This window comes from Tiliqua scincoides, chromosome 3 (assembly GCF_035046505.1).
Source record: "Tiliqua scincoides isolate rTilSci1 chromosome 3, rTilSci1.hap2, whole genome shotgun sequence".
Taxonomy (NCBI): Eukaryota; Metazoa; Chordata; class Lepidosauria; order Squamata; family Scincidae; genus Tiliqua; species Tiliqua scincoides.
In genome coordinates this window covers 8,736,055-8,763,389 of record NC_089823.1, presented here as the reverse complement: position 1 = coordinate 8,763,389, position 27,335 = coordinate 8,736,055, and the positions used below count along the sequence as shown (strand labels likewise).

Genomic DNA, 27,335 nt, shown 5'->3' with positions numbered 1-27,335 from the left:
GTGCTCCCTGGGGCATTTGGTGGGCCGCTGTGAGATACAGGAAGCTAGACTAGATGGGCCTATGGCCTGATCCAGCGGGGCTGTTCTTATGTTCTTAAGCTTTATTATATATGATAAAGAAAAATGTACCATAGCTTTGTGTTTGAGTTACTAGGGTTGGAAATGGCAGCAGGAAGCTTAGCTTCTTGTTGGGAGGGAATTGTGTTCCTTTCTCTGGTGCCACTTACGCTTCTATGATGAACTTTGAGGAGTACAGTAGAACCTCTTTAAGTTGACCACCCAAGGGACTGGAGGAAATTGGTCAACATAGGGAGGTGGTCAACATACAGGAAAAAGGCATTTAAATATTATCATGTTTAGCTCCCAGGACAACAAATGCAAGGCCAAGTTATTTAGATTGGATTTAAAAAAAGTTTTATTACAAATATCAATGAGAATTGATCCTTTTGTGATGCTTACTATTTATATCATCTATATCTATATCAAGAGATGGAGACTAAACAGCCCACAATCAGTGTTTTTGCAAACCCCTGAAAATTCATAAGCTTACAATGTTTAAGTTAAAAAAAAAACAACAACTTGGTTTCATAGTAGACAGGCAGACCAATGCTATCCCTTACCAGCCGGTAGCATGTAGCATGTTACATAGCCCCAACAGCTTAAAAAAAAAACACACTTTTTTACTTAGGCTGCTGGCCTCCACTGGGTCTCCTCAGATTCACTAAATGCCAGAATGTGTTTGATACGGTCTCTCACTAAAGGCTGTTGAGAATTCCGCAGTCAGGGAATAAGAGGACAGGTCCTCTCATGGTTTGGAAACTGGTTGAGGACCAGGAAACAGAGTGAGTGTCAGTGGGCAATTGATAAAAAAAGTAGAGAGGTGGAAAGTGGAGTGCCTCAAGGATCTGTCCTGGGACTGGTGCTTTTCAACATCTTCATAAATGACCTGGAAACAGGGATAAGCAGGGAGGTGGACAAGTTTGTCGATGACACTAAACTTTTCTGAGTGGTGAAGACCAGAAGGGATTGTGAAGTGCTCCAGAAGGATCTCTCCAAACCAGGAGAATAGACAGCAAAATAGCAGTTGTTTCAATATAAGTGTAAAGTAATGCACTGGTGAAGGGAACCAAAGTGAAAGGACAGTGGCTTCACTATGCACAAGCAGTATCACGTTCAGTGGGCAACTTTGGAAGGTAAATTAATACTCTGTGCAATGGTTGAAGTAGTCAAGATACAACTTACGGAGGTGGTCAATATAGAGAGGTTGGCCACTTGGTGTCTAAACTAGAACTTCCCTTCCCTTGCAGTTGCTTGCTCTCCTAGAGGGGTCTGGGTGAAGTTATCTCCAGGGTATTATAGTGGTGTCTGGCACAGGCTGCTAACCTGAGTTATTCATTCAAGCCCTGTCTTGACTGCTTCTGTGACATCCTAATCTCACTGAGGATGCAGTGAATGGCAAGAGAAGCTGGAAGTGAAAACAATGGCCTTTGAACAGCTAGGAAAGTGTGGAAGTGCTTGTTTTCTCAGTGAAACTTTATTTTTATGCACTGAACTGCAGGTCACAGTGCAGACTCCACTCTGAAGGATGTGTGGAGATGAAGAGCTTCCTGCCTAATTTGCTGCTGTTTGCTCTCCAAAGCAGTCCTTAATTCAGTGATAAGAGTCCTTGGCTCAAACACTCTTGCCACAGGGATTTTTCATGTCCTTCTCCTCCTTCCCCTGTTAGGACTAAATATGGATTTATTTCTAATTGGCACAATCCTATTAAGAATTACCTCTCCCTCAGATATAGGGTGGGGCAGATGGCGTTACCCTATTTCATTTCTTTGCTAAATTACATTGGTACTGACTTGCCTAAGGCTACCCACTAACATTGGATTGGACACCAGAGCAGGGTCTGTTTAAAATTTGTTTGCACTGTCCAGAATCTAAATGGTGACTAACACTATGAATAAAACCATACAAACACCCAAAATTATACTGCAGAAAGCAGTGCAGAGAAATGCAGCTGATATACCTGAGCAAAACATTGTTTTGGCTATATTGTCTAGAAACAATCCTTTTTCTAACTGTTAAGAGCACTATCAAATTGTTACCTTGGCTCTTTATCCTAGTAAGTGTGATGTTGACTATAGTTAAGTTCAATACACTAACTAATGTCCTGTAACTGGTATTGTCTTTCTGAAACATGATGGAAGATTGCAGCAGACACTCTTGTGTCCTAACCCTTGTAGTTTCAAGAGAAGGTTGTTGAAATACTGACCAAATGAGAGCTTGTAAACAATTAAGTATCATGGTTGCATAACTGTAGCTGTCCAAACCTGTCCTTAAAATGAGAAGGTGTGGCCAAGGCTGTGTAGTCTTGCATATCATCCAGGCTCACCACCACATCCAGGTGTCAAACTCCAGGGACACCATGGATTTGCAACATGGTTAGCAGTGCCCCATGAATAAGGAAACTTCATGGAAAGTGAGGAAAATGCTGTTTCTTCTCCCATCCCCAATATGGCTACTGCTGAAAATAGCAGAAAATAGCTCAAAAAGATTGAGATTGGCTTTTATGCTAAAATGTGCATCCAGTTATCCATATTAAGGTGTACATTGCAGGTTATCAACTTTGTGGTAGCATGCAGAAACTTGCCCAAAGCTTTGGGCATCCATGGTTGATTCCGAAGATCCCCACTGTAGACTTCTATCTGAGGTGTTCTTCCACCTCAGACTATACCTTTTCCCCACCACAGAGTGCTTACTAAGCATGGCCAATCATCACAGTGTTCACAAATGGCTAAATTGTCCTTCAGTCAACAGTACTCTTCAACTTTAAATTTATGCTCTGTATCCATGCTGTTGCTTCAAGGGACAAATGCTAGCTTTTCAAGGGTGCATTACCTGATGGGTGCAGCAAGAAGCATCACCAGAATATGCAGACAAACAACATTTGGGGGTAATGATTAACAGTCCTGAATAAAGGCTTTTCTGTTTCTCTTACATATTATTTAAATGGATGTGGAGCAGCCAGGCTGTTTTCAGAAATGCTGATGAAGGCAACACTTTTGGTTCACCAGAGCCTTTTCCTGCTGCACAGGGCAGAGATTCAGCAACATATAAATTGGACTACTGCTGTGGGTTCCTCCCATAGAGGGAACCCTCTTCTGAATTACTGATTGGGAGGTGCTGGCCACATTGTTACTTATGTTCATATGATTGGGTCATTTTTAAACACAACTGGAGCTGCACAAAGGGCTCGTGGGTATATACACTTGTATGGTCACCAACTTCAACCAGCACTATGCAGCTGGCAGGTAGGTTTTTATGCATTGCATTGAAATGGGTTTTTAAAATGTGCTCATGTCCCACTTCTCCCTGCAGTGGATAGTTCCAAAGCTGTGTCACCCTTGGATTTTGGCTTACCATACAGGAGAGATGCTAGAGGTGTGTGATCTCTTGGTGCAAATGGATTTATTTACAAATATGCAGGTTAATCATTGAATAGAGGTATGTAATAGTCCATGCCAGTAAGCAACAGTAGGCTATATTCCCAGTTGGTAGCTCTGCACTCTAGAACTGGTGCTCTCCCTTCAGTTCAGAAATTAGTGATCTCAAGGACATCTTCCAAGTAACTGTGTGTGGGGCCATTAACAATCAGCCATCTTTTCTCCATTTCAGACCTTGCTACCTCCTTCATGCCTCAGATTCCAACTTAATACTGAACCAGATCTTTAGTGCACTTAACTCAATATTGCCTCAGTGATTGGCTGTGGCGGTTCAAGATTTCAGATGGATTTTTCCAGGCCAACCTGAAGATGTCAGCAGTGAACCCAGGCCCTTCAGCATGCTGCAGGAGTGCTGTAACACTGAGCTGTGGATTCTCCCTGGTGATAGCACTAAGTGCTGTGGAGTACAGGCACAGATTGTGGCAAGCTGCTCAGTGGATTACATGACTAGTATAATGGAAAACAAACACCAACCCTTGTGCAAATTGGACTGTTGTAGCTGAGTAGTTCAGAGATGAATCTTTCAGCTGGAACACTATGTCACAATGAACATGTAAACATTTCAGTTAGTCATCTGTTGTGCACTGTATAATGGAAGGGCTCCAGGATGGGTATTTAGCACTTCAAAGGCATATTTACTGGATAGATGCCCCTGATTTAGATGAACTTCTGTCTGATACACAGAAGCTGTATGGCTAACCAAGTTGCAGTCCACTTGTGATTATGAACAGCCTAGAATGGTAACTTTTCTCCCTCCTCCATGGGAATTTATTTCTGATGACATTTGTTGCATAGAATATCTGCTTCAACTATCAGCTTCATGGGGTTGGTGGAGTGGGTGGTTTCTTAACACTGGATGGAAGACGGGCAGTAAAGCTCTCTAGATCAGTGGTTCCCATACTATAGGTCAGGACCCACTGGTGGGTTGTGACCTGATTTTTGGTGGGCTGCCAATGGAAAGATCAAGCCCTGAGGCTATTAAAAAAAAAATCAAATGCTGTTGCTGCTAATTGCTCTGCAAAGAGCTCAGCTCCTGAAGTTTGCAAGATAGCTGCTGACTATTCTGCAAGGAGCTGAGCTCTTGTGGTTTGCAAGCCGGTGAAAATATAGGGAGAAATCTTTGAGGTCTTTTTGTGGTATTTTATAAATAAAACCATTTCTTTTTAGTTCTCCTTTTTAAAGGCTGCTAAAACTGAGTGGGCCCTGATAGTGTCATTTAAAAAGTGGGTCCTAGTGCTAAAAAGTTTGGGAACCACTGCTCTAGATTCAGATGTGGGTGGGGAACCTGCAACCTTAAACCTGCATGCAGCCTTTTGGGGTACCAGCTGTAGTCTTCTGCATATTTGCCCTTAAATACTAAATCTCTCGTTTATTTTGTGACACAGTGCCAAACTTTGTATTTTTTTGGTAACTTTTACTCATTGTCAGTGGCAACTCCATAATTGGTGAACTGGCAACCGCTTAGTGCAGTGGTTCCCAAACTTTTTTGGCCCGTGGCTCCCTTGATCTATGATCATTGACTGTAGTTCCCCAGTAGGGTTGCAATCCTACAGATTATATAGGGTGGTGGGTTTTTGTGAGGCTTCCACTGCTTCATAACTACGTATATTCACTTCAGCTTGGCTCATTGAACTACTCCACTATCCTGGCTCTCAAACAAATTATGTTTATGCATATGTTTCTTGTATAAAAGATGATCAAACAGGTGGGGAACAGGATGCTTCCTAGACCTACTATTGTCATGTAGGACTGAAGATGCCATCAAAAAACTCCTTTGACTATGACCCCCACTATAGTTATTTTTAAACTGGCACACCACCTCTTTCCATTCTAAAGCTTTAGTTAACTAAGCATGCTGTTCAGTAATCATTTGACACAGGCTTCCTTTGTTTGCAGACATGGCTATATCCATTCCCAGATGGTGCCTGATTTGTCCCATGTGGCTTAGTCATACAAGGAGCACATCTCTTCCTACTTCTAGCTTGATTATATTGATTGTATAGCCCCTGCACATGTTGGCTCTTAAGCATCAGGTTTCCCCCAGGGCCAACCTTGCCATAAAGCCACCTGAAAGTAATGCAAAGTACCCCCCTTGGGGGGCTGGCAAACAGACAAGCTCTCACCAGCCTGCTACTCAACTGGGTGCTCCAGTTCTCTTGCAGACTTCCACCTTGTCTCTAACCCTCCGGTACTTATACTCTAAGGGCAGGATCTGAAGAGCAACAGTAGACCTGATCAGTAAACCTGAGCTAGATCTGATTTGTCTGGATCAGGGGTGAAGTACCTTTTTATATTGGACGTCCACATTTTTAATGCTGAGAACTTTATATTCAACAAAATGCTATATACATCAATGTATTTACTAATTAAAGCCTGCTATTATGAGAAATTTAAACAAATATCAAAGGCAGCTGCTTAGCAAAGTTGACAATATAGTTAAATGGTTTATCACTTATTTTTAATGACTTTGACTGTGTATTGCATGATAGGTATCGAATATTTAGTTCCAACATGGTTGACCATAGCTTTAATTGGTCCTCCAGGCAACTGGACAAGTTTCTGGAGGAAAAATTCATTATGGGTTACAAGCCATGATGTCTATGTGCAACCTCCTGATTTTAGAAATGGGCTAGATCAAAATTTCAGATGCAAGGAAGGGCACTAGGATGCAGGTCTCTGTTGTCTTGTGTGCTCCCTGAGGCATTTGGTGGGCTACTGTGAGATACAGGAAGCTGGACTAGATGGGCCTATGGCCTGATCCAGCGGGGCTGTTATGTTCTTATGTGCCTACCCAACAGTTAGCAACTACACTTTCACATCAGACACAAATTAAAACAAACAGTGGATAATTACTTTAAAGCAGGGGGTGGGCAAACACTTTGACAGGAAGGCCACATCTCTCTGACACTATGGAGGGGGGCTGGGGAAAAAGAATTTATAAGCAAACTATAATAAAATAATAATGCCCAGGGAAAAGCAGAAAACATATGGAGACTATAAAAGGCCTTGCTCTAACTTGGCCTGCAGCTCACAGTTGCAGCTGGCAGTTGTGGGCAAGCATGGGCTCCAGCAGTCTCTGATGCAATAGAAGCTCACTGGAGACTAGGGGCTCCCTGCAGGTGGATTAGGGGATCCCTGAGGGCTGCAAATGGCCCAGGGTTTGCCCACCCCTGCTTTAAGCCTAGTAAATCATGTTTAGCAAGTGTGGAGCATTGGTAGGAATTCCCCACTCCACAGGATTTTCCTGTTTCCCCACCAGTAGTCATGACTTCATCTGTCACAACAGGCTTGCAGAAGAAGCCTGGCTTATTCTGTTTTTGCATCAAGAGTCCTGTGACACCTGAAAAACACCAATGTATTTAGCATATGTTTTTGGAGACTTCTGTTCATCATAAACAAAATGTTATCCTCACCTGGCAAGCTTCTCAGCTCATATTTACCTGTCTGATCACAGTTCTGTGTTAGAAATGACCTGGAGGGGGGGAGGAGGAGGAGTGCCTGCTCAATGTGTAATTCTAGGCACCTCTAGTAAAGGTGGAAAAGAGTTGGACAGACATAATCTTCTGCCTAGTAGCAAATGTCCAGACTGCTTCACTATGTGACGAGTGTCATCCCTGCGTGTGAGTTTGCCCTTATTCTATAGCAGTGATTTTCAACCACTGTACTGTACCACATCAGTGTGCCACAAATGGTTGGAAGGTGTGCTGTGGGCATGTGGAGCACTGCAGTTGACAACTGCTAAAAAAGCTCTTCCAGGTTCTGTAGCTCTGGGTCTAGGGAAACTCTGTAGTGATGAATTGTCTGCATTCTTCCTCTGCTAGCATGCCAGCAGAGGAAGAGGGACAATTTGTCACTACAGACAGTTGCTCTAGAGCTGCAGAAACCAGAAGATTCTCCCAGGAGTAACACCAGAGGCGGAAACCATAGAGAAGTTGGTGTGCCATGAGATGAAAACATTAAAATGCTGTTCTATGGAGATGGCTGCTTGTGGGAAGCACAGGGGCAGTCAACCTCCTCTTGAAGAGCTTTGTATTGCCCCTCGTTGTGATGGCCATTTCACTGCTGTAAAATAAACTGGACCTTCCTTCTGGCCCAAACATTTCTCCGTAAGATAAGATTTCTGGATAAATGCCTCAGGTGGCAGACTAGCACGGAGGTGTCAAACTCCTTTTGTACAGTGGGCTGAATAGCATTCATGGTGCCTGTTGAGGGCCAGAAGTGATACCATTAAGCCAGAAGTGAAGTCATTAAGCTGATGATGAGAAATAGGCACTTTTTTCTCATATAGATTCTCATTAGCTGCAGATGACAGAGAAAATGTGCAGAGGCTATCGTGCTCGAGAAGCCAATTATCAAATGGGCTGCCCTTTCAGCAGTGCTGCTTCTGTTGCAGTGACAGTCAGCAGCTGACAGGTAGTCTGTGAAGTGACTCCTTAGCTGAAGCAGTGCTACTGAAAGGGCAGCTCTGGGAGAGCTCAATTAAAAAGGGGGCCAAATAAAGAGCTTCCATGGGCCACATCAGGCTTGCAAGCCTTGTGTTTGACACCTCTGGACTAGCACTTTTGAGATTTGTGCTGCATTATTCAGTTGACTGAGCGTTGTTGTAGCTTGCAGTAGTACAAAGGTAAAAACATACTTGCACTCCAGCATCCTTTTGGCTGATGTTGGAGGCCTTAATTTGCTTCCCCTTTCACAGTTCCCTGGAAACGGGAAGCTTGAACAGAGTGTTCTTTCTGGCAGGTTGGGGGAAGCAAGCTCCTGGCATCTGCCTTGGCCAGCTGATAGTTTGGCCAGGTTCATCCTCTTACTGTGATGTCCTTCTTGGAGGCAAGGGTGCAACCTCCCATCAGGGATGTGTACTCAGGGAGGGCAGAGCCTCTCCTGCCTCACTCCAATGAAAATAAATGTTATGAAAAGTAATGATAAAACAAATACTAAGAATTTTCTACTGATCTGTATTATAAACATCATTTCTGTATAATTTTTATAATCAAAATTGCCAAATTTGTGGAGCTCAGCTGTATATACCAACAGACCAACCACAGGTGCAGCAGCAACAAGCTCAGTCCTCCCTCTAATTGCAAGCAGGTAGTGTCCCAGAATGCCTTGTGGCACTACAGTGTCTCCTCAGCTATTGACCTTACCACATGTCACTGCCTCCCAGTGGCCCTCTGGCTGGCAGTAGAGACCAGTGGGTGCTTCAGTTCTGCAGGCCCTGGGCACATATTTGAAGATGAACATCTGTTGGAGTGGAATAAGCTTTTTTTCTTTCTCAGTCACTCATCTCTATTGCCCCCTTCTTTCTCTTGATGCTGCTTGTCATTGGTTTGTTCTTTGCATTAGCAGTTACTGCATTGACAGCATGTGAATAACTGCACCAGAAATGAAAAACACAGGCTAACTTTCTTTTTAGTGTGTTCTTGCAATGATTTAATTTCCTTTCAAAAACTGAAGTCTTCTTCAATGCCACTGATCCACTTCTAAAGGAGTATGTGTTAGCATGGTATATGCAAGAACAATCAGATTTCGTGCTTTTGTACCATTCTCCACCGACATGCACTTAAGGCAGCTTATGTTCAAAATAAACTGATACATCCGCACCTGTGTTCTGTTGTAAATTGGTGACCTGACCAAAACAGTCCATGGCACCTTAAAGACCAACCCAAATGGTGCAACAATTTTTGTGGACCAGGGCCAAGAAGGCTATGGCCACAAAAAAGTCTTAAAAGTTTATATGTACCACAGTATATTTGTTTGTCTTGAAGGTGTTGATCATTTAAGCTAATTTTTGTTGGTGTGATGTAGGCCAATAAAAGGACATGGCAAGTCTTGCACATGCCCCTAGTCCACAAAAAATCACTACCTTGGCAGCCCACAATATTGATCCAAACTGGTCCCGTCCCCCCAGACTGTCATGTTACAAAAACCCATTTCAATCCAATTTACAAAACAACTTCCCTTATTTGTTCATAACAGTGCAATTATTTGCTGACTGGGCTTTAAACCAGCCTCGTTTAATCCATTTCTGCCCAACCCACAGGTGTACACATTTTATCCTTGTTGCACATATGCAGCATTGGGCAGAAATGGCTTAAAAGTGTGGTAAAATGAGATGGCATATATAGAAATCTTTCTTTCTTTCTTTTTAAACTGGAAGCAGAACAAATGGTACGGAGAGAAAAAAGGGATGTTAAGGGGGCTCATCTGTGAACATGGGTGTCAACTCTAACTTCATAAGTAGGACTAGATCCTTCAAATAATGGAATCCTATGGCCCCTTGTTTAAGCACTGCTCAGGTTTCTGCCACTTCCAGTAACAGCTGGCCTTTTCTTTTTGCCCATTTTTGTCATGATTTCCAGTATTTGCAAATAAAATCTGCAGATGATGAAAATCATGGGGAAACATCACCTGTTGAATTTCTTTCTGGTCACATTACTCCCCAGTTGAATGTCAGACTTGTTCTCATGTATTTCCTGTTGGGCTAAACCGGTGGCAAGGGAATTGTAATATGGCTACAGGGCTGTATAAGCTCTTAGGGCCAAATCCTATCCAACTTTCCAGCCCTGGGGTAGCTGTGCCAATGGGGCACTACATTTTTGGTGGGAGGGTAGTTATGGAGGCCTCCACAAGGTAATGGAACATTTGTTCCCTTTGTTCAGGGCTGCACTGCAGCTGCACCAGCACTGGAAAGTTGGCTAGGATTGGGCCCTTAGTCTCCCTATGTACTGCCCACTCTTGCCTGTCTTAAGTGGCCACAGGTTGATTTTTCTTTTCTTTTTTTTAATTGTGATTCTTATAAAAATGACACTTGAAAATACTTGGCTTGTTGGCATGAAGTTGAAAACTGCAGAAGGATATCCTGTGGCATCCCTCAACCTTTTCACAGGGAGAAATTAGTGCAGACAGGATATGCCCTTTCCTCCTTCTCTGTGTGTCATTGCAGGATGGCGTGAACCCTTGGAGCCCTTCCTGGGGATCAGAAAATGATGTGTCAGCCATATTTTTCTCCCTAGTATGGTATTCCCACAAGTTCCAATCCAGCATCAGTAGTTAGACTGCAGAATGTCTTTCTGTGTCTACAGTCTTCTCTCCCCCCCCCCCTTTTTAAAAGAACTAGATGAGTGCTGCAACCATGGCTTTGCACAACAGGGGGATAATGCAACTGTTAAGGAAGTGAAACCCCTGGGGGCTGGGATAAGAATAGGCCCTCAGTTTGGCTGTACTTGTCCTAAGAGTTGACTAAACAGCCACTGGATAAGTGGGACTCGTCAGCCTGGGAAGGCAGCTCATCTAAGAGAAGGAAAACTCTGATCCCAAACCTCCACTGCCTTGTGGCTACATCCAGTTATGGAAAAGGCTTCAGGAGTCATCCTTGAGGCAAAATCTGGAGCCGGAGTCCCTGAGGCAGTTTATGGCTGAACACAGTCACGTTCTGGCAACTCCTGCGACACCGCTGGAACCAACCGTATTGGTCTCTGCCTTTCCATTGGACCATTTCAGCAACGTGGAGAGGGGGGATTTGCTGCATGGGAAACAGTCTATCCTCCATATCTACTTTACCCAGGCTTCATGCACTGGAGAAGACACTCTGTCCCAGAACCACTATTCAGAGCGTGATACAATAGTCTTCCAAGACTGAAGGATGCCAACTGAAGGAAGTGAAGTTGATGAACAAAATAGGGGAAATATTTTGAAATAAATTGATGAAATAAATAGGGGAAACAAAATAGTAGCTTGTTTGCAAGTTCTCTTTAGTGCTTGGCATAGATTAGCACTTGTGTCCTGAGGACTGCACAACCATCAAAGGAGCAGTGAATTTTCTAAAATCAAGTTTGTTAAAGCTAGGCAAGCAGGGGCAAGGGCGAACTATTGCCCTACCCCAGCAATCTCCAAACCGTGGCCCACTGTGTAACGATTACTTGCCCGGGCGTGGCAGTGGTGTAGGCTTTCTGTTCTGTGCCTCAGACTTCCCTTTTTGCAGCCAATCTTCACAGCAACTTGCACCAAGCAGTCACTTCTGCTTCCTGTTTCTCCAGCATGCTCTGAGCCCTGATTTCCCAGGGAACATGACTGCCCAACCCAACTTGCTGTGAAGGGTATTTCCCTGCAAGAGGAAAGAGGTTGGGAGAAGTGTATGATTAAAGAATCAGGGCAATATGTTTGTAGTGGGCCAGAGGTGCTCTTAATCCTCTTGGGGAGAGGCTGTAACTGAGTGGCCAAAACTGTTTTGCAAGAAGAAGAGTCAAGGTTCAGTCCCCAGTATCTCCCGTCAAAGGTAAAAGGTGCTGGGAAAGACCCTGCATGAGACTCTTAAGGATCACTGCAAATCAGAACAGACAATACTGGGTTAGACCAAAGGCAATACTTGGCATGAGACAGTTTTGTATATATTTATGTATTTTCTGTCTCCTACAGAAGTCTTGGATGCTCACATTATTTTTATGAATATTTATATACCACTTTTCAACAAGAGCAGTTCATACCAGGGTTTATATAGTAAAATAAAGCAATCAGCAGTTCCCTATCACAAAAGGGCTCACAATCTTTTAAAAAACCCAGAAAAGACACCAGCAAAAGCCACTGGAAAAGACACTGCTGTGATGAAAAAGGGCAGTTACTCTCCCCCTCCTATTTATAATGAGGGCACCACTTCAGCAGGTGTCTCTTTGCCCACGTAGCAGGGACTTTGCATGGCTTTGTGTGACCTGCTTGTAGATAATGCATTTATTGATGCAGGTTTGTAATAGCTTATCTGGCTATAAGAATCAATTCCATATGACCTTAGAAGAATTTGGTGAATCAGAAAAAGTTGGTTTGGTAATTTCTTCCATGTTTGGTGGAATCTTTGTTTAAGAGATGCCAGTGGAAAATAAAGAACTTTACTAGAGAAAAAAATCCCAGGATGCTCAATTCAAACAGACCCGATATTGTTTTTATTTATGGATACCAATAAATCAATCCCTGAGCAGGCTAGAGAACAGGTATTATATATGGCCAGTGCTGCTAGAATTGGTTTGTGTGAAATACTGACAGCCCTAGATATGAAGGAATGGCTCCAGAAATGGGAGGACTTTGATTTTGTGCCTTTGATCTTTACTTGCAAAGGTAAAGAAGAAGGTTGAGATAGGACAAGTTTATTAATAACACTGCCCCCAAAGTTTTTTTTGTTCTCATGCTTTGGAAGTTGGGCCTATTCTTGGATATATTTGGGGCGTTGATTCAAAAAATGGCATCGGTTTGGCCACATTGGCTCTAGTTTTGGAAATATGGCCTAGCAACCTTAGATGTTGGTGTGCAGACGACCGGTTGAATCAGCAGCTAAGGTGGCTGGGCCTTGGCTCCAAAACTAGAGCTGATACGGCCAAACCTATGTCATTTTTTGAATCAGTGCCTCGAATATATCCAAGAATAGGTCCAACTTTAAGGCACCAAAATGTATGTTGAACGATGTCATTGGAATTCTTTTTACAAATGTAGGAATAAAAACCATTTACTTCCAAATGCACATGCTTGCTTTGTGATGCTATGTTTTTTTATATTCGTTTAAGTTGTAGCTGTTTGCTTCTGTTTCTTGCTAGATACGTTCCTCTTGAATTTTTTTTAAAAAATTTTCTTTCCAAATTATTTTGCAGCAAATGACTGTCAAGTATGTAGAGGAGAATGGACTAGTGCATGAATTTTGTGGGATAGTAATTTTTGGGTTTCTTTGCAAAGTTGCCTTGATCTATATAAAACCTGGGAGGCTCTCTGTGAGTTCTGAATGACTTCTGCTAAAGCACCTAGTACAGTTTGCTCTTCCTCATCCAGCCTGAGATGCCTGGATCTGACAAATGGGCAAATCCTTAATGTCAAACCTGTTCTTCCACCCAACAGTTATTTTGTGCTCCTTTTGAGAATTGTTGTATTTTTTGACTGCCCAGGTGGACATCTTGCTCTTAACCGAAGGGTTGCCAATGATTGCCTTTGGCTTAATGAGAAGTGTTTGGACTGTGCAATAGCTCCATCTACTGTCTCCCTGCCTTGCCTTTGAGCTTCTTTGCTCAGTGTATTCATCACCATCCCTACAGGTTGCAAAAGGTTCTCTGCACCTGTGAATTTCACTAGTGAAAATGTTTCGAGGAGGGGAACGGCCCCTCCTGACCGAGGAGTTAAGTCAGATAGAGGTTAAAAGAGAAGATGTTTCAGACCTCATTGATAAATTAAAGATCAATAAGGCACCGGGCCCTGATGGCATCCACCCAAGAGTTATTAAGGAATTGAAGAATGAAGTTGCTCATCTCTTGACTAAAATATGCAACTTGTCCCTCAAAACGGCTACGGTGCCAGAAGATTGGAGGATAGCAAATGTCACGCCTATCTTTAAAAAGGGAAAGAGGGGGGACCCGGGAAACTATAGGCTGGTCAGCCTAACATCTATATTGGGTAAGATGGTGGAATGCCTCATCAAAGATAGAATCTCAAAACACATAGATGAAAAGGCCTTGCTGAGGGAGAATCAGCATGGCTTCTGTAAGGGTAAGTCTTGCCTCATGAACCTTATAGAATTCTTTGAAAAGGTCAACAGGCATGTGAACGCGGGAGAACCCATGGACATTATATATCTGGACTTTCAGAAGGCATTTGACACGGTCCCTCAGCAAAGGCTACTGAAAAAACTCCACAGTCAGGGAATTAGAGGACAGTTCCTCTCATGGATTGAGAACTGGTTGGACGCCAGGAAATAGAGAGTGGGTGTCAATGGGCAATTTTCACAATGGAGAGAGGTGAAAAGCGGTATGCCCCAAGGATCTGTCGTGGGGTAGGTGCTTTTCAATCTCTTCATAAATGACCTGGAGACAGGGTTGAGCAGTGAGGTTGCAAAGTTTGCAGATGACACCAAACTTTTCTGGGTGGTGAAGACCAGAAGTGATTGTGAGGAGCTCCAGAAGGATCTCTCCAGACTGGCAGAATGGGCAGCAAAATGGCAGATGCGCAGTGTCAGTAAGTGTAAAGTCATGCACATTGGGGCAAAAAATCAAAACTTCCTATACAGGTTGATGGGTTCTGAGCTGTCTGTGACAGATCAGGAGAGAGATCTTGGGGTGGTGGTGGTGGACAGGTCGATGAATGTTTCGACCCAATGTGCGGTGGCAGTGAAGAAGGCCAATTCTATGCTTGGGATCATTAGGAAAGGTATTGAGAACAAAACAGCTAATATTATAATGCCATTGTACAAATCGATGGTAAGGCCACACCTGGAGTATTGTGTCCAGTTCTGGTCGCCGCATCTCAAAAAAGACATAGTGGAAATGGAAAAGGTGCAAAAGAGAGCGACTAAGATGATTACGGGGCTGGAGCACCTTCCTTATGAGGAAAGGCTACGGTGTTTGGGCCTCTTCAGCCTAGAAAAGAGGCGCCTGAGGGGAGACATGATTGAGACATACAAAATTATGCAGGGGATGGACAGAGTGGATAGGGAGATGCTCTTTACACTCTCACATAACACCAGAACCAGGGGACATCCACTAAAATTTAGTGTTGGGAGGGTTAGAACAGGCTAAAGAAAATATTTTGTTACTCAGCGTGTGTTCGGTCTGTGGAACTCCTTGCCGCAGGATGTCGTGATGGTGACTGGCCTGGATGCCTTTAAGAGGGGATTGGACAAGTTTCTGGAGGAAAAATCCATTACGGGGTACAAGCCATGATGCATATGCGCAACCTCCTGATTTTTGAAATGGGCTATGTCAGAATGCCAGATGCAAGGGAGGGCACCAGAATGAGGTCTCTTGTTATCTGGTGTGCTCCCTGGGGCATTTGGTGGGCCGCTGTGAGATACAGGAAGCTGGACTAGATGGGGCTATGGCCTGATCCAGTGGGGATGTTCTTATGTTCTTATGTTTGCATTATAGACCTAGCCATCTTGTGGACAGCATGGGGTTTTCCATTTTACCTGCTGTCTGAATCATGGACTTTCTGCTCTTTGTTTCTACAGATTGACCACTTTGGCTTTTTGGAAAACCGTACATTCAAGCAGCGCTATCTCATCGCAGACCAGCACTGGAAGAGAGATGTTGGGTGCATGCTCTTCTACACTGGCAATGAAGGAGACATCACCTGGTTTGCTAATAATACAGTATGTAGAACTCTGGCTTTAATATACAGTTCAGTACAGCACCCTCCTTTTCATGTCTTCACTGTCTTTGAATGATCTTTATTCCCTGCCAGGGTTTCATGTGGAATGTGGCTGAAGAGCTTGATGCCATCTTGGTATTTGCCGAACACAGATACTACGGGGAGTCCCTGCCCTTTGGAAACAAATCATTCACTGTAAGTGTTTTCTCCCATTCAGAGGTCCACAGATTCTGTAGCGATTGTAGTTGTACAGAGTTGTTCTGTTCCACTGGTTCTGCAGAGATTAAATTATAGAGGACAACTAGGAACTTGAAGGATGTTGTTGGGGCAATCTCATCTCATGCTGAGTAATAAAAGCATTTGGATTGTTGCATAAGAGAAACTGGGGAATAGAAGATCACTGCATGTGGCACAGCCAGTTAAATACAGCCATATTTCATCATAGTGGCCCAGCAACTTCTCTCATAGCTCTGCTGTGCTGAGTATGACACAGTTTTTCACCATGTGAGCTTTCAAGGCGTTCCTTTAGTGTAAGTGAGCATAGTCCTGCCCACTGATGGTAGAGCTTCTTCCTGTGGCATTGTGCTGCATCATGCCTGGTATTCAGGTAGATGGATACCAAAAGTGGATATGATATTGTCAGAGAGAGTCCTCCTCCTTTTCATCAGTAATCATGTCAGTGGCATTGTGATATGCTGTACTGCAGGTATGGACAGACTTCAAGCTTGTGGGATCCACTTTTTTCCTCCCTCTAGCACCCCAAGATCCATCAGCCAATACCAGGTGCAAAATAGTGGCAGTGAGAGAGGCTGTGTCAAGTGGAGGCTCAGGGCAGAGCTAATTACCTATTACATTCCATGACCATACAGTGAATATAGGAAGTGCTGAACTACTCCCCACATTGCTGTTTCCATTACTTATTATTATTATTTATTAACAGTATTTATATACCACTTTTCAACAAAAAGTTCACAAAGCAGTTTACAGAAAAAATTCAAATAACTAATGGCTTCTCCCTCTTGAGTTCTGGGGGAACAGAGAGATGCTTTCCCTACCTGCAGAATGGTGGGAGAGACCACAAGTCTCCTTGTTTCATGCAGATACTCTACAATCTAATTTCAGGATGCGAAGCATCTGAACTACCTGACATCAGAGCAAGCTCTGGCAGACTTTGCAGTACTCATTCAGCACCTGAAGGCAACAATCCCTGGAGCCAAAAACACTCCTGTTATTGCCATAGGAGGATCTTATGGAGGGATGCTTGCTGCCTGGTTTCGGATGAAATATCCCCATGTAGTAGTTGGGTAAGTGCAGAGCAAGATGGGTGCTGAAAAGCAGTGCTGTCCAATACGGTGCACTGGAGATTTATTGGAAAGCACTGGCTGCTCTGGTGGGTAGTTGCTAAAGAAACTGGCATGGTTCTACTTTCCCATTAAGCTAACATTAATGCATGTACTTCTGATCCAAGGACAAATAACTTTGGGCTTTAGAGAATCAACAAATGCTTGAAGATTCCAGTGGGTTCGGAACCAATCCAAGAGTCAAATTAGACCAGCGTTTCTCAATGTTTGTCCCTTCCATACCACTTTGCATGGTCCATCTACTGGAAGTGCCACTAGAAGTAAATGTGATGATTTCACCAGTTACAACACAGTGAACACTGCTAAGAGGCTCAGGGCAGACAGGAGGGCTGTTTCAAGCATGCAAAAAGTGCACTCTGGAGTTCCACCTACCAAGTCAAGCCTCCTACCACTGCTTGTTGCATTGTGTTGCTGGTCTCACTGCCAGGCAGCAGGGGTCTGGGGGTCTTGCAAGTACCAATGGTAGTAATACCACTAGTTTTGAAACATTGAGTTATACAATACACAGATTGAGTGACTGAGGCCTGAATTCTTTTTTTTTTTTTTGCCTTTTCATGTGAACAGTTGTGCAGGGCCCTGATTCACATCAGAACTGCAGGGAAAAAAGGATTTTAACCTTTTGCCGTCCCATAGTTCTACCCTGTTTGGCAGCAATTTTCAACCCTTTTCATCCCATGGCACACTGACAAGGTACTAGAATTGTCAAGGCATACCATCAGTCTTTTGACAATTGATAAGGCACATCATGCTGCTGATGGGGGGCTCGCATCCCTCAATGGGATGTGATTATCCCCTACTAAAACCCTACTAATAAATGATCCACCGCAAACTCCTGCAGCACACCTGCGGACCATTCACAGCTCACGGATGTGCCATGGCACGCTGGTTGAAAATTGTTACTTTATGGGATTCTGTACATCTGCTGTACATTCTGTACCCTTCTTAGAAGAAATGCAATCATGCAGGTCCCAGTGATGCAATCTGCATGTCATTGGGGTCCTTTAAGATCGGGGGGGGGGGGAATCTGGGCAGGGCATCATTAGTGGGTCCCCCCAAACCTGGAAGAGCCAGAGCATAAAAAGTGGGCATTCTCTTGTCCTGTATATGGTCAAGTTTATGGTGTATATGGCACCAGGATGCAGGTCTCTTGTTGTCTGGTGTGCTCCCTAGGGCATTTGGTGGGCCGCTGTGAGATACAGGAAGCTGGACTAGATGGGCTGATCCAGTGGGGCTGTTCTTATGTATTTAAGTTTTCACTGGGTATATAAAGAAGGGTTTGAAGGTGCTTTTTTCTTTTTGATTACCAGCCCTGGTCCTCTGGCTTAGGGTCTCCTAGCAACCCACACAGTTCAGCAGCACCAGATATTGTCATGTTTCATTTTCAGATACGATGCAAGCGCCAAATTTATCACTGAAGAAGTAAACTTATGCCTGTGCCTTGAGCCCCCCTCTCCTGAGAAAACTCTCCCTCCCCGTAAAAGACAACTCTCTGTAGATACTGAGGCTGCATTGGGAAGCAGCCTGTTACACTTCCCATGCTGACCAGAGCTCTAGCTTCTAGTACTATTATTAAGAAGAATATTTATATACCACTTTTCAGCAAGAGTAGATCACAAAGCTGGTTATGGAGTAAAAGAAATCAGGAAACAGTTCACACATGGCTGCCGCACATAGCTTTTCCTTTCAGATGTCACCTGGAGTCCCATGCCTGCCTGGGATCACCAGAGAACAATTGTCTTTACCAAAACTAATCCATCTCTGGTCATTAGTCCAGTTTTACTCACCTGATTTGGGAATGGCAAATGTGAACATCCCCCTACCCCACTCTTCCTTTTTCTTGCACTCTTACTCCTGGTCAGAGGGCAAAGCAAATCCCATGCTTTCTGAGAAGTCAGAATAGAAATTGAAGAAACCTAGCCTTTAAGAGTTCTTAGATCTGGAACCCACCTTTTTTCCAATCCCAACTTGCAATATGGAATTTGAATATTACTGTACATGTGTCCTTCTTTTCTAGTCTACTCACTTTCTCTTTTATTCCCCTTTCCTAAAAAGCAATATCCCCCTCCTGAAAAACTGTGTTGGTGCCGCTGGTTTGACCCATGTTTATTAGGCTGGGCACAACTTGGTCACAAATTTCTGGATAAAGACCAACAAATGAACAGTTTGGGGAAGGTTGTTTTTCTGCAGCATTTGCACTCGTGATCTGTTGCAGGTTGATTGAAAATCCAGCCTTCCATTTGCAATCAGACAAGCACATAACTACAATTGGACTTGGTTGTGTTCTAGTGCCATTTGGCTCCTCTGCTCCTTTGGGAGGTTGTGGGCAACTCATGGCTGAGGTGAGATTTGAATCCAGGTCAAAAGCTTAGGCATCTCTTCTCTACAAGTATTTGACTAGACCACACCTTAACTAACTGATTTTTGTCTTTTCTGCCTTTGTTCACAGAGCTCTTGCGGCTTCAGCCCCAATCTGGCAGTTTGATAGCCTGGCTCCCTGTGGCATATTTTACCAGATTGTGACACAAGACTTCAAGATGAGTGGGGCGCACTGCTCAGAAAGCATCATGAATTCCTGGGCGGCAATTGACCGTCTTGCTTCCACAAGTAGGCAGCTTTAAGCAGACTAGATACTAAACCTACCTATGTTTTGTCTCTTGGTCTGTACTGCATCTTTGTTGTGCTCTAGTTTAATGATAAACGCTTGGTAACACAATGGTTTGACTCTGTATAGACCAGCTTCATGTGATCACCATGCTCCAATGCACTAATGTTCATGGGCTTCCACCCTGAACACAGCTGGGAAGAACTAACTCAGTACTCTTTGTGGTATTATTCTCTCTCTCTCTCTCCTTCAGAGGATGGTTTGCGCTGGCTCTCATGTTCATTTCGTCTGTGCAAACCTCTGAAAACTCAGGCGGATGCTGGTCCCTTCAAAGCGTGGCTAAGGGAGACGTGGATTAACTTGGCCATGGTTGATTACCCGTATAAGGCAAACTTCTTGCAGCCTCTCCCTGCCTGGCCTATTCAGGTAACTGAACTGAAGTGTTTCTCTCTATACTAGTTGCTGTGTTTTTTTAGGCCTCTCTAGCAGACAAAAAATGGAGACGCATTAAAACCAGAAAATGGCCAAGGATTCCATCATGGTTGACTTGGAAACTCCACAGTGTTCTTCCTTTACTGAGATTGTGCTATGCTTTTTCATGTCTTGGTGATGACGTTTCCCAATGGAGCCCTCATAGTAGCCAAACATTTCAGTGACGATGTTCACAAGCAAACGTAAAAAATGACAAGAATACCAGTAACAAGCCTTTTAAAAACAGCAGCAAACCTTATAGCCACTGATGCAGATTGTAACTTTCTTTGCTGGAAGGCATGTTTAAACACAGCTTTTAATTAACAAATGAAGACAAATGGAGAGGGGCTAGCCAGTTAATAACTGCAAGTTACTAACGGCAAAACCTGGGTGCCATTACTGAGAAGGCTCAGTCTCTTGTGCCTTGGATGGAGGCAAGACCAAAGTGTACAGGTCTTGGTGATAATGGTCAGAGGTGATCCTTCAGTTATCTGGGTCCCAAACCATTTGAGAGCTGTTAAGAGAATTATTTGTAAGACAGCCAGAAAATACTGTTTTGTTAAGACTGGGGTCAGACTACATTAAATGTTGTTAGCTCTGGCAGCCTTCATTTTTCTTTAGCCATTAGCGGTTGGATTGTGGGCACCCGTGGATTGAGACCACACGGTGGGGTGGGGGCTTTAACATTGGCTCCTGCCATAGTATTGATCTTCAGGAAGCCATGATCTATTTACCCTGGGGAGGACCATGATAAAGGGTGAGGGCTGTGCCATGGTTCTGATTGAAGATGCCCCAATTCAGTGGCTATTAACTATAAAAATCACTCAGCCTGTCAAGGGAAACATTCTTAAATACTATGTGCAGTTTGGCCCTCAAAGGCCATCTTGCCCTCTCTTTTTGTGTGTGTGTCTCTATACCATCCTTCTTACTGCTTGCTTTTAAGACTTGTTACAGTCCCATGTGGTTTTGTGGCTGGAAACAGTCGGGGGTTCCTTGAGGGCTTTTGACAAGACACTTCAGTCTAGCAATGCCTAAAACTGAGATGGTTTCCTCCTCTTTTGTCTCGACTTTCTTTTTTTTAAAACGTATGCAACCTCTCTGGGTGGCATAAGCCGTTTCAGTTGCCTCTTTCCCCCCTCCCCCTTTTGAAATGGAGAGGTTTCACTGACCCAACTAATGTGATTAGTCTCTGACTGAGAGGGAGAGATGTATGAAGAGCTTAGGGAGAAGAATCCCTTCAAATGGTTGAATGTATCTGCTTAATCCTTTTGGTAATGGGGGCAGATGGTCCCCTCTGGGAAGAGGAGGCGTTCCTCTGCTCCCAAACCCACCTCTCCCCACTGCTTGCCATAGAGGTTGCCGCCTCTTAAAGCCACTTTTAAACTCCCGTATGGCACATCTGTGCTGAGCAGAGGAGCTTTTTGGAATCCTTTATCTTCCAGTCGAAGCTGCTTACTATGCTGGAAAAGGCTAGAAGGCATCTTAATAAGTGACTTTTTTCCTTTCTGTTGGCCATGCAGTGCTGAGGATTGTCTTCAGAAGCAGGAGCAACTATTCCTGCCCTTACATTCCTGAAGCAAAGGAGCACATGATCATGTCACATAAAACAGACGCTTATCCCAGCTTTCTGAGGAGTTCATATATCTGGTGAAGTGGACTGCAATCCACAGAGCCTTATCATAGAATAAATCTGTTTGCCTTTAAGATATTACAAGAGTCTTTGATGTATTTTGCTGCAGCAGACTAAGGTGCAGTAGCTTAGCTCTGGGGGGGCGCAATGTGGTACGGGTCAGTACAGTAAGTAATGCAGGGGCTGCTTATGCGACATGTAGCGGCCCCTCCCACTCGCTGTCGGAGCCATTCTGAGCAGTGACAGCATTGCCCAGAATGGCGCCAATAGCGAATGGGAAGGGCTGCTTACATGGTGCATTGCAGCACCTGCAGTATTTACCACACCACATCGCTCCCTCCATAGCTATGCTACTACTAAGGTGACTCCCCTTCTGGATGCTCTTACATCATTGTCAGTTTTCTTGTAGTATCTGGGGCCAAGCCTCACTCACGATGGGGCAAAGGAGTCGTCTTGCGAAGCAGAACTTCTCTGTCAATCTTACAGCGGGACCAGCACCTAGCTGTCTGGAAGCAGTGAACTACTGGGCCAGAGCCCTGTTGCTGCAGAACCAACAATGTGTGAGAGGACTCCATGCTTTCTGCCCCCAACTTTCTCATGTTCCGCTGAAGGTCTGAAAAGGGGACCTGCACACACATAGCCAAATGCCATTGTGAACCTTGCCCAATAGGCATTCCCAGTTGTCTGGAACTTGTACAGTTGCATCTTTGTAGACCCCCTTCTCAGATCTTCAACAAAATTGTTACTTTTATTTATTTATTCTTAAATGGTTTATATACCACCCTTCTCCCCTCGGCACCAACAACATGTACACGCTGTGCTTCCCCTCCAGACATAGAAATAAGGGTTAAGGTCTCCATAGCCTGGTTCCAGGATGAAAGCCATAAAATGTGCAGGTGGTCCCCTTATCATAACCTCCCTCATGTTTTGTAACAGCCCAACTGAAACCAACCCCTCGCTCTGGTGTTGTGTGAGAGGAAAAGGAACATCCTCCTATCCATTTTATCCACCCCCTGCATAATTTTGTATGTCTTATTTTATTTATTTATTTTATTAATTTATACCCTGCCTTTTTGCCCAGCAGGCACACAAGGCGGCTTACAAACACCTTAAAAATACATTAAAAAACAATTTACAATAATTAAAAAATCTAAAAACAAACAAACCCCGTGGATTTTCATATAAAAAGCAAGAACGCCAGCCAGCCTGTCAACAATTAAAAGCTTTTTGAAATAAAAGGGTCTTCAGTCCACGCCGAAACGTTAGCAACGAGGGAGCAGTTCTCAGTTCTAAAGAGAGGGTATTCCACAGTTCGGGGGCCACCACCAAGAAGGCCCTCTTCCTGGCCACCGCCCCTCTCACATCTCTTAGTGGCGGCACAGTCAAAAGGGCCCCCCCAGATGATCTAAGAGCACGGGCAGGATTGTAGGGAAGGAGGCGGTCCCTCAAATACCCCGGACCCGAGCCATAAAGGGTAGGGTCTTAGGCTTAGGCTGTCTTAGGCTGCAATCCTGACCACACTGAGAATAAGCCCCATTGAACAAAATAGGACTTACTTCTGAGTAGACCTGATTAGGATTGTGCCCATTATCATGTCTCCCTCCCCCATGCACCTTTTTTCTAGATTGAGCTCACTATGGTTGATAAGTCTTCAACATGTACCGTTGGCGTTCCCGTTCAGGAATACTCTCCAGCCATAAGACAGAAACATGCTGGTGTTTTTGTTTTAAAATCAAAGCAAAGGTTTCAGGATTCTTAATTAGAACCCAATACCAGTGCCTTGATTTTGAGCTGAATGGAATCAAGTGGCTCAATCTCAATTCTGCATTTTTTCCTCATTCTGTGAGGAAAGGGACCAGTCACTTAAGGCCTTTTCAACCATTTTGGGAGGAAAAAACTGCTGAGGAAGATGATTAGGATTGCAGCCCTATATGCATTTACCTGGGGACAAGTTCCACATGCTTACAGTAGGGCTTAATTTTGAATAGACATCATAGGATTTGGGCTGCAGGCTGCCTAGGGCAGTCAGTTGCTGAACTGCAATTACAAACAGGGAATTAAGAAAATCAAAACTACTCCAATAAAGCCAAAGGTCAATCTATGAAGACCATCATGACCCCACCCTCTGATTCTTAAATGGTATGTAGAGGCATCCATTCTACACCTGATACATGGAAAAATTCTTTTGGGAAGGATGATGCAAATAGCTAAACCACCCTCAGGCAATTAGGCCATTCCTGTGGGTTCAGTGTTTAATCTGCACTCACAACCCCAATACCCAATGTCTTTTGTCTGCAAGCCCAGTCTGCTGCTGACTTCTCATCTCCCTTTGGACATCTCCTTTCTGTCTTTACTGCAGGAATTGTGCAAATATTTGAAAGATCCCAAACTGTCAGACAAATCATTGCTAAAGAATATCTTCCAGGCAGCCAATGTCTACTACAACTACACAGGACATACATCATGCTTTAACTTAACTCAAATTGCCACAAAAAGCCTTGGGGTTCAAGGCTGGGATTATCAGGTATGTGTGCCACTCCTATCCACCTCCCCCACAATGCCATGGCAGAACCTGGAACATGAGTGATTTTTTTTTGGGGGGGGGGCATATCTGGGCATTATGTGTATCTAGGCCTAACCAGCTGCTAGATCCCAAGTTGCAACATCAGCATGGAGTTCTCTAATGCCAATGTTTTCTTAAAAGAACATTGGTATTAAAAGCTCAGGAAAACAAGATGGACCTTCTTGGCGTCTGAAAGACAGCAGTGATGATGACAAGGAAATCTGTTCAGGGGAAAAATGGAAGTGAAGCTAGTTGGTGAAAAAATTCAAAACTTAAGTTAATGAACAGCAATTCCAGGTAGAAACGGGAAGAATAGCAGTCCTGGGTTTCTCAAGGCTTTGGGACTCTGGAACAATGGAGCAATAAGAGCCGAAAGGGTCACTTTGTTCTTCTTGATGTTATGATGATCTTATAATGAGAAGCACATGACTGGAGTAGAAAATGCTGATTCATTGAACAAAAGACTCAGTGAACCAAGTAACTGGCTGCCTTGTTAATATAGCAGCATTGGAATCCATGGTATGTGACAAAGTATAAGATGGGCACCTACTCTGAGGAGCATACAATCTATATTGCAGCCACAGGAGAGATTATGGGGAGGGGATGACGCACCTTGTTCAGCAGCTATGCTGAATGAATACCTGTGAATGTTTATCTTAATCTGTAGCCTACATGAAAGTCAGAACACTGGACAACCTATGGGGAGAATTCACTAAGGCTCTCCCTTTTCTGTAATCTATGGGGTGGGAGGCAATGATGTGATAAAATGTGGCACTGGCCTTGATGGAACAAAGCAAAGATTTGCAAAGTTTTTGATGAAAGCTTGAATTGCTGAGGGGAATTGTGTGTGGGGTGTGTATGCGAAAAGTTCTACATGTGTGAGCTTGGAGAACTGAACTTGCTGTTTTCCCTTCTCCAAAGGCTTGCACTGAAATGGTGATGCCCATGTGTTCAGACGGCATCAATGACATGTTTGAGCCTCAGAAGTGGGACTTCCATACCTACTCAGAGGAGTGCTTCAAGGCCTGGAAAGTGAGACCTCGTCTTTCTTGGATTCCCACTTGCTATGGAGGGAAAAATATTAGTTCTCACAGCAACATAATTTTCAGGTGAGCTCCTGACATTTCTTCTGTTGTACCAGATACAACAGGAGTGTATATTTTGTTCCCAAATGAGTGAGATTTGGAGTTCTCTTCTGGAGCAGTGATTTTCAAAGTTTTTCTTATGACACACTGACCTCTATAGTCTTTGCCTCTTATGATGGGAGAATCAGCAGAGGAAGAGGGACAGATAGTGCATTACTACAGGCAGCTTTCCTAGAAACAGCCACTTGGAACTCGGAAGAGTTTTTCAGCGATTCACTGACCTCTTTGGTCTCTACCTTTTGTGATGTCACTTCCAGGAGACTCCTATGGGTTCTGCAGCTCTTTTTCAAGGGCAACTGTCTGTACAACCCAGAAGTGTTGAACTAATAGCACCTATAGATCTCTGTTTGAGTTGCAAACCTTCCTTAAGGGGGTAGCTTTCAAATTAAAGGTTGGGAATGCCTGCCCTGGGGGGTCACGACCCCCAGGTTGGGAAACACTGCCTTAGAATAAAGGAGATTTATGATTCATATGCGTCTGATAACTCTTCCTTGGTTTAAACTCTGTGAGGTCGGGACAAACTAAAAAGGGAACCACGTAGTGATGAACCTTGAAGGAATGGACCCTTACACAAGAAAGCAGCGTCTCTGGGCTGTCCTAGTTTATTCTGACAAAAGGAAGTCAAAGAGGAGTGCCTTGTCCTGTCCTGTCCTATCTTGACCATAGTGGTGATGTTGTAACTTGGGTTGTTCCTAATTTGAAGGTGTGACACTCATTCTTTTTCTTCCTTTTCCCTTCCAGTAATGGCGGACTTGACCCCTGGTCTGGGGGTGGAGTCACCCATAACATCACAGACTCTCTCGTTGCCATTGTGATCCCAGAAGGGGCCCATCACTTGGACTTGCGCTCCAACAGCCCTTATGATCCAGCCTCCGTGCTGCAAGCCCGACTCCTGGAAGTTCACTACATGAAAACGTGGCTGGCCAATTTCCGCCTTAACAAGCGCTAAAAATAACTGGAATGATTGGGATTTTTGCAGTGGCTCTTTTTCCCATTGCTTTTTTTGGGAAGTGCATTAGACATCTTCTTGACTTCCTTGACAAGCTTTCCCCCACTTGTCTTTTTCTTTCCCAGTTCAAGTACCCTAATCTGTCCATTCAGCTGTACTAATGGAAGACAATCGGCAGGAGTAGGATGATGTACAGAAACACAGGCAATGCTGTTTTCCATGCTGTGCAGCCACTGCCTGTTCCTAGAGCTTTTTGCCTTCTAATAGGCTGCAAACAGCAGTGACAGGATTTAGGAGGACCTCCCCCACTCATGCTACTTTAGAGTCGCATCAGCCTGCACCTTCATGGCAGTCCCAGCTCCTGTCCGTGGCACTTGCCTGACTCCAGAGCCTACAACTGCAAATGGCATCTATGTTAAAAATGGCATACTGGAAAAGAGGAATCTTTGGTCTGATCCATCAGGACACCAAGTTAAGCCAGCTATATAGCTGGTCACATATCTGCCAGTTTATGCAGAGGCAGCTGGGACTAAACAGTCTCCTGGAAATTTGCATTTTGAAACCTAGAGGCACAAGCTGTGAAACCTCTTTGCTAAAATCAGGGGCACCTACGTTTGCTCATCCAGTCTGCACAGGGCCCTTGCAGTTATTTTTACCTCCAGCAGACCATTTTTATGCCTCTTAAGCTTACCTTGGGCTTGGTCTTGGTTTAGCCAGCAGCAGACCTGGATATTACGCGTCAAACCTGGGGTTCCCCACTTCATGTTAGCCACTTTTCTGTCAAAGTTTATAGGAGCAGAAAGTTGGATGTCGATGAACAGCCAAGCAAACTTTGTATTTGCCTATCATGCCTGTCTTAGGCTCACCAAATTTTAGTACCTCCTTATTCTCTTCTGCCTGTGTGTCACAGAAGCTGATTATCTGTTGGGTAAACTCATTTCCCACTGAGGCTGTGGGCTTCAAGCATTTGCCATACAGATGTACCATTTTTTTCCTCAATGTGAGGAAA

At 44.0% G+C, this 27,335-nt stretch overlaps 1 protein-coding gene across 1 annotated transcript in view; it reads left to right on the top strand.

The window, feature by feature from the left end:
* Positions 1–26,959, top strand: part of PRCP (prolylcarboxypeptidase) — a 40,069-nt gene extending 13,110 nt beyond the window's left edge. Inside the window, exons 2-9 of the mRNA XM_066621602.1 lie at positions 15,466–15,606; positions 15,699–15,800; positions 16,728–16,909; positions 19,413–19,570; positions 19,822–19,994; positions 24,029–24,193; positions 25,154–25,341; positions 26,119–26,959. Coding sequence (XP_066477699.1) covers positions 15,553–15,606; positions 15,699–15,800; positions 16,728–16,909; positions 19,413–19,570; positions 19,822–19,994; positions 24,029–24,193; positions 25,154–25,341; positions 26,119–26,326 — 1,230 coding nt within the window. The 5' untranslated portion in view covers positions 15,466–15,552 and the 3' untranslated portion in view covers positions 26,327–26,959. The remainder of the gene's footprint in view (positions 1–15,465; positions 15,607–15,698; positions 15,801–16,727; positions 16,910–19,412; positions 19,571–19,821; positions 19,995–24,028; positions 24,194–25,153; positions 25,342–26,118) is intronic.
* Positions 26,960–27,335: the final 376 nt, after the last annotated feature.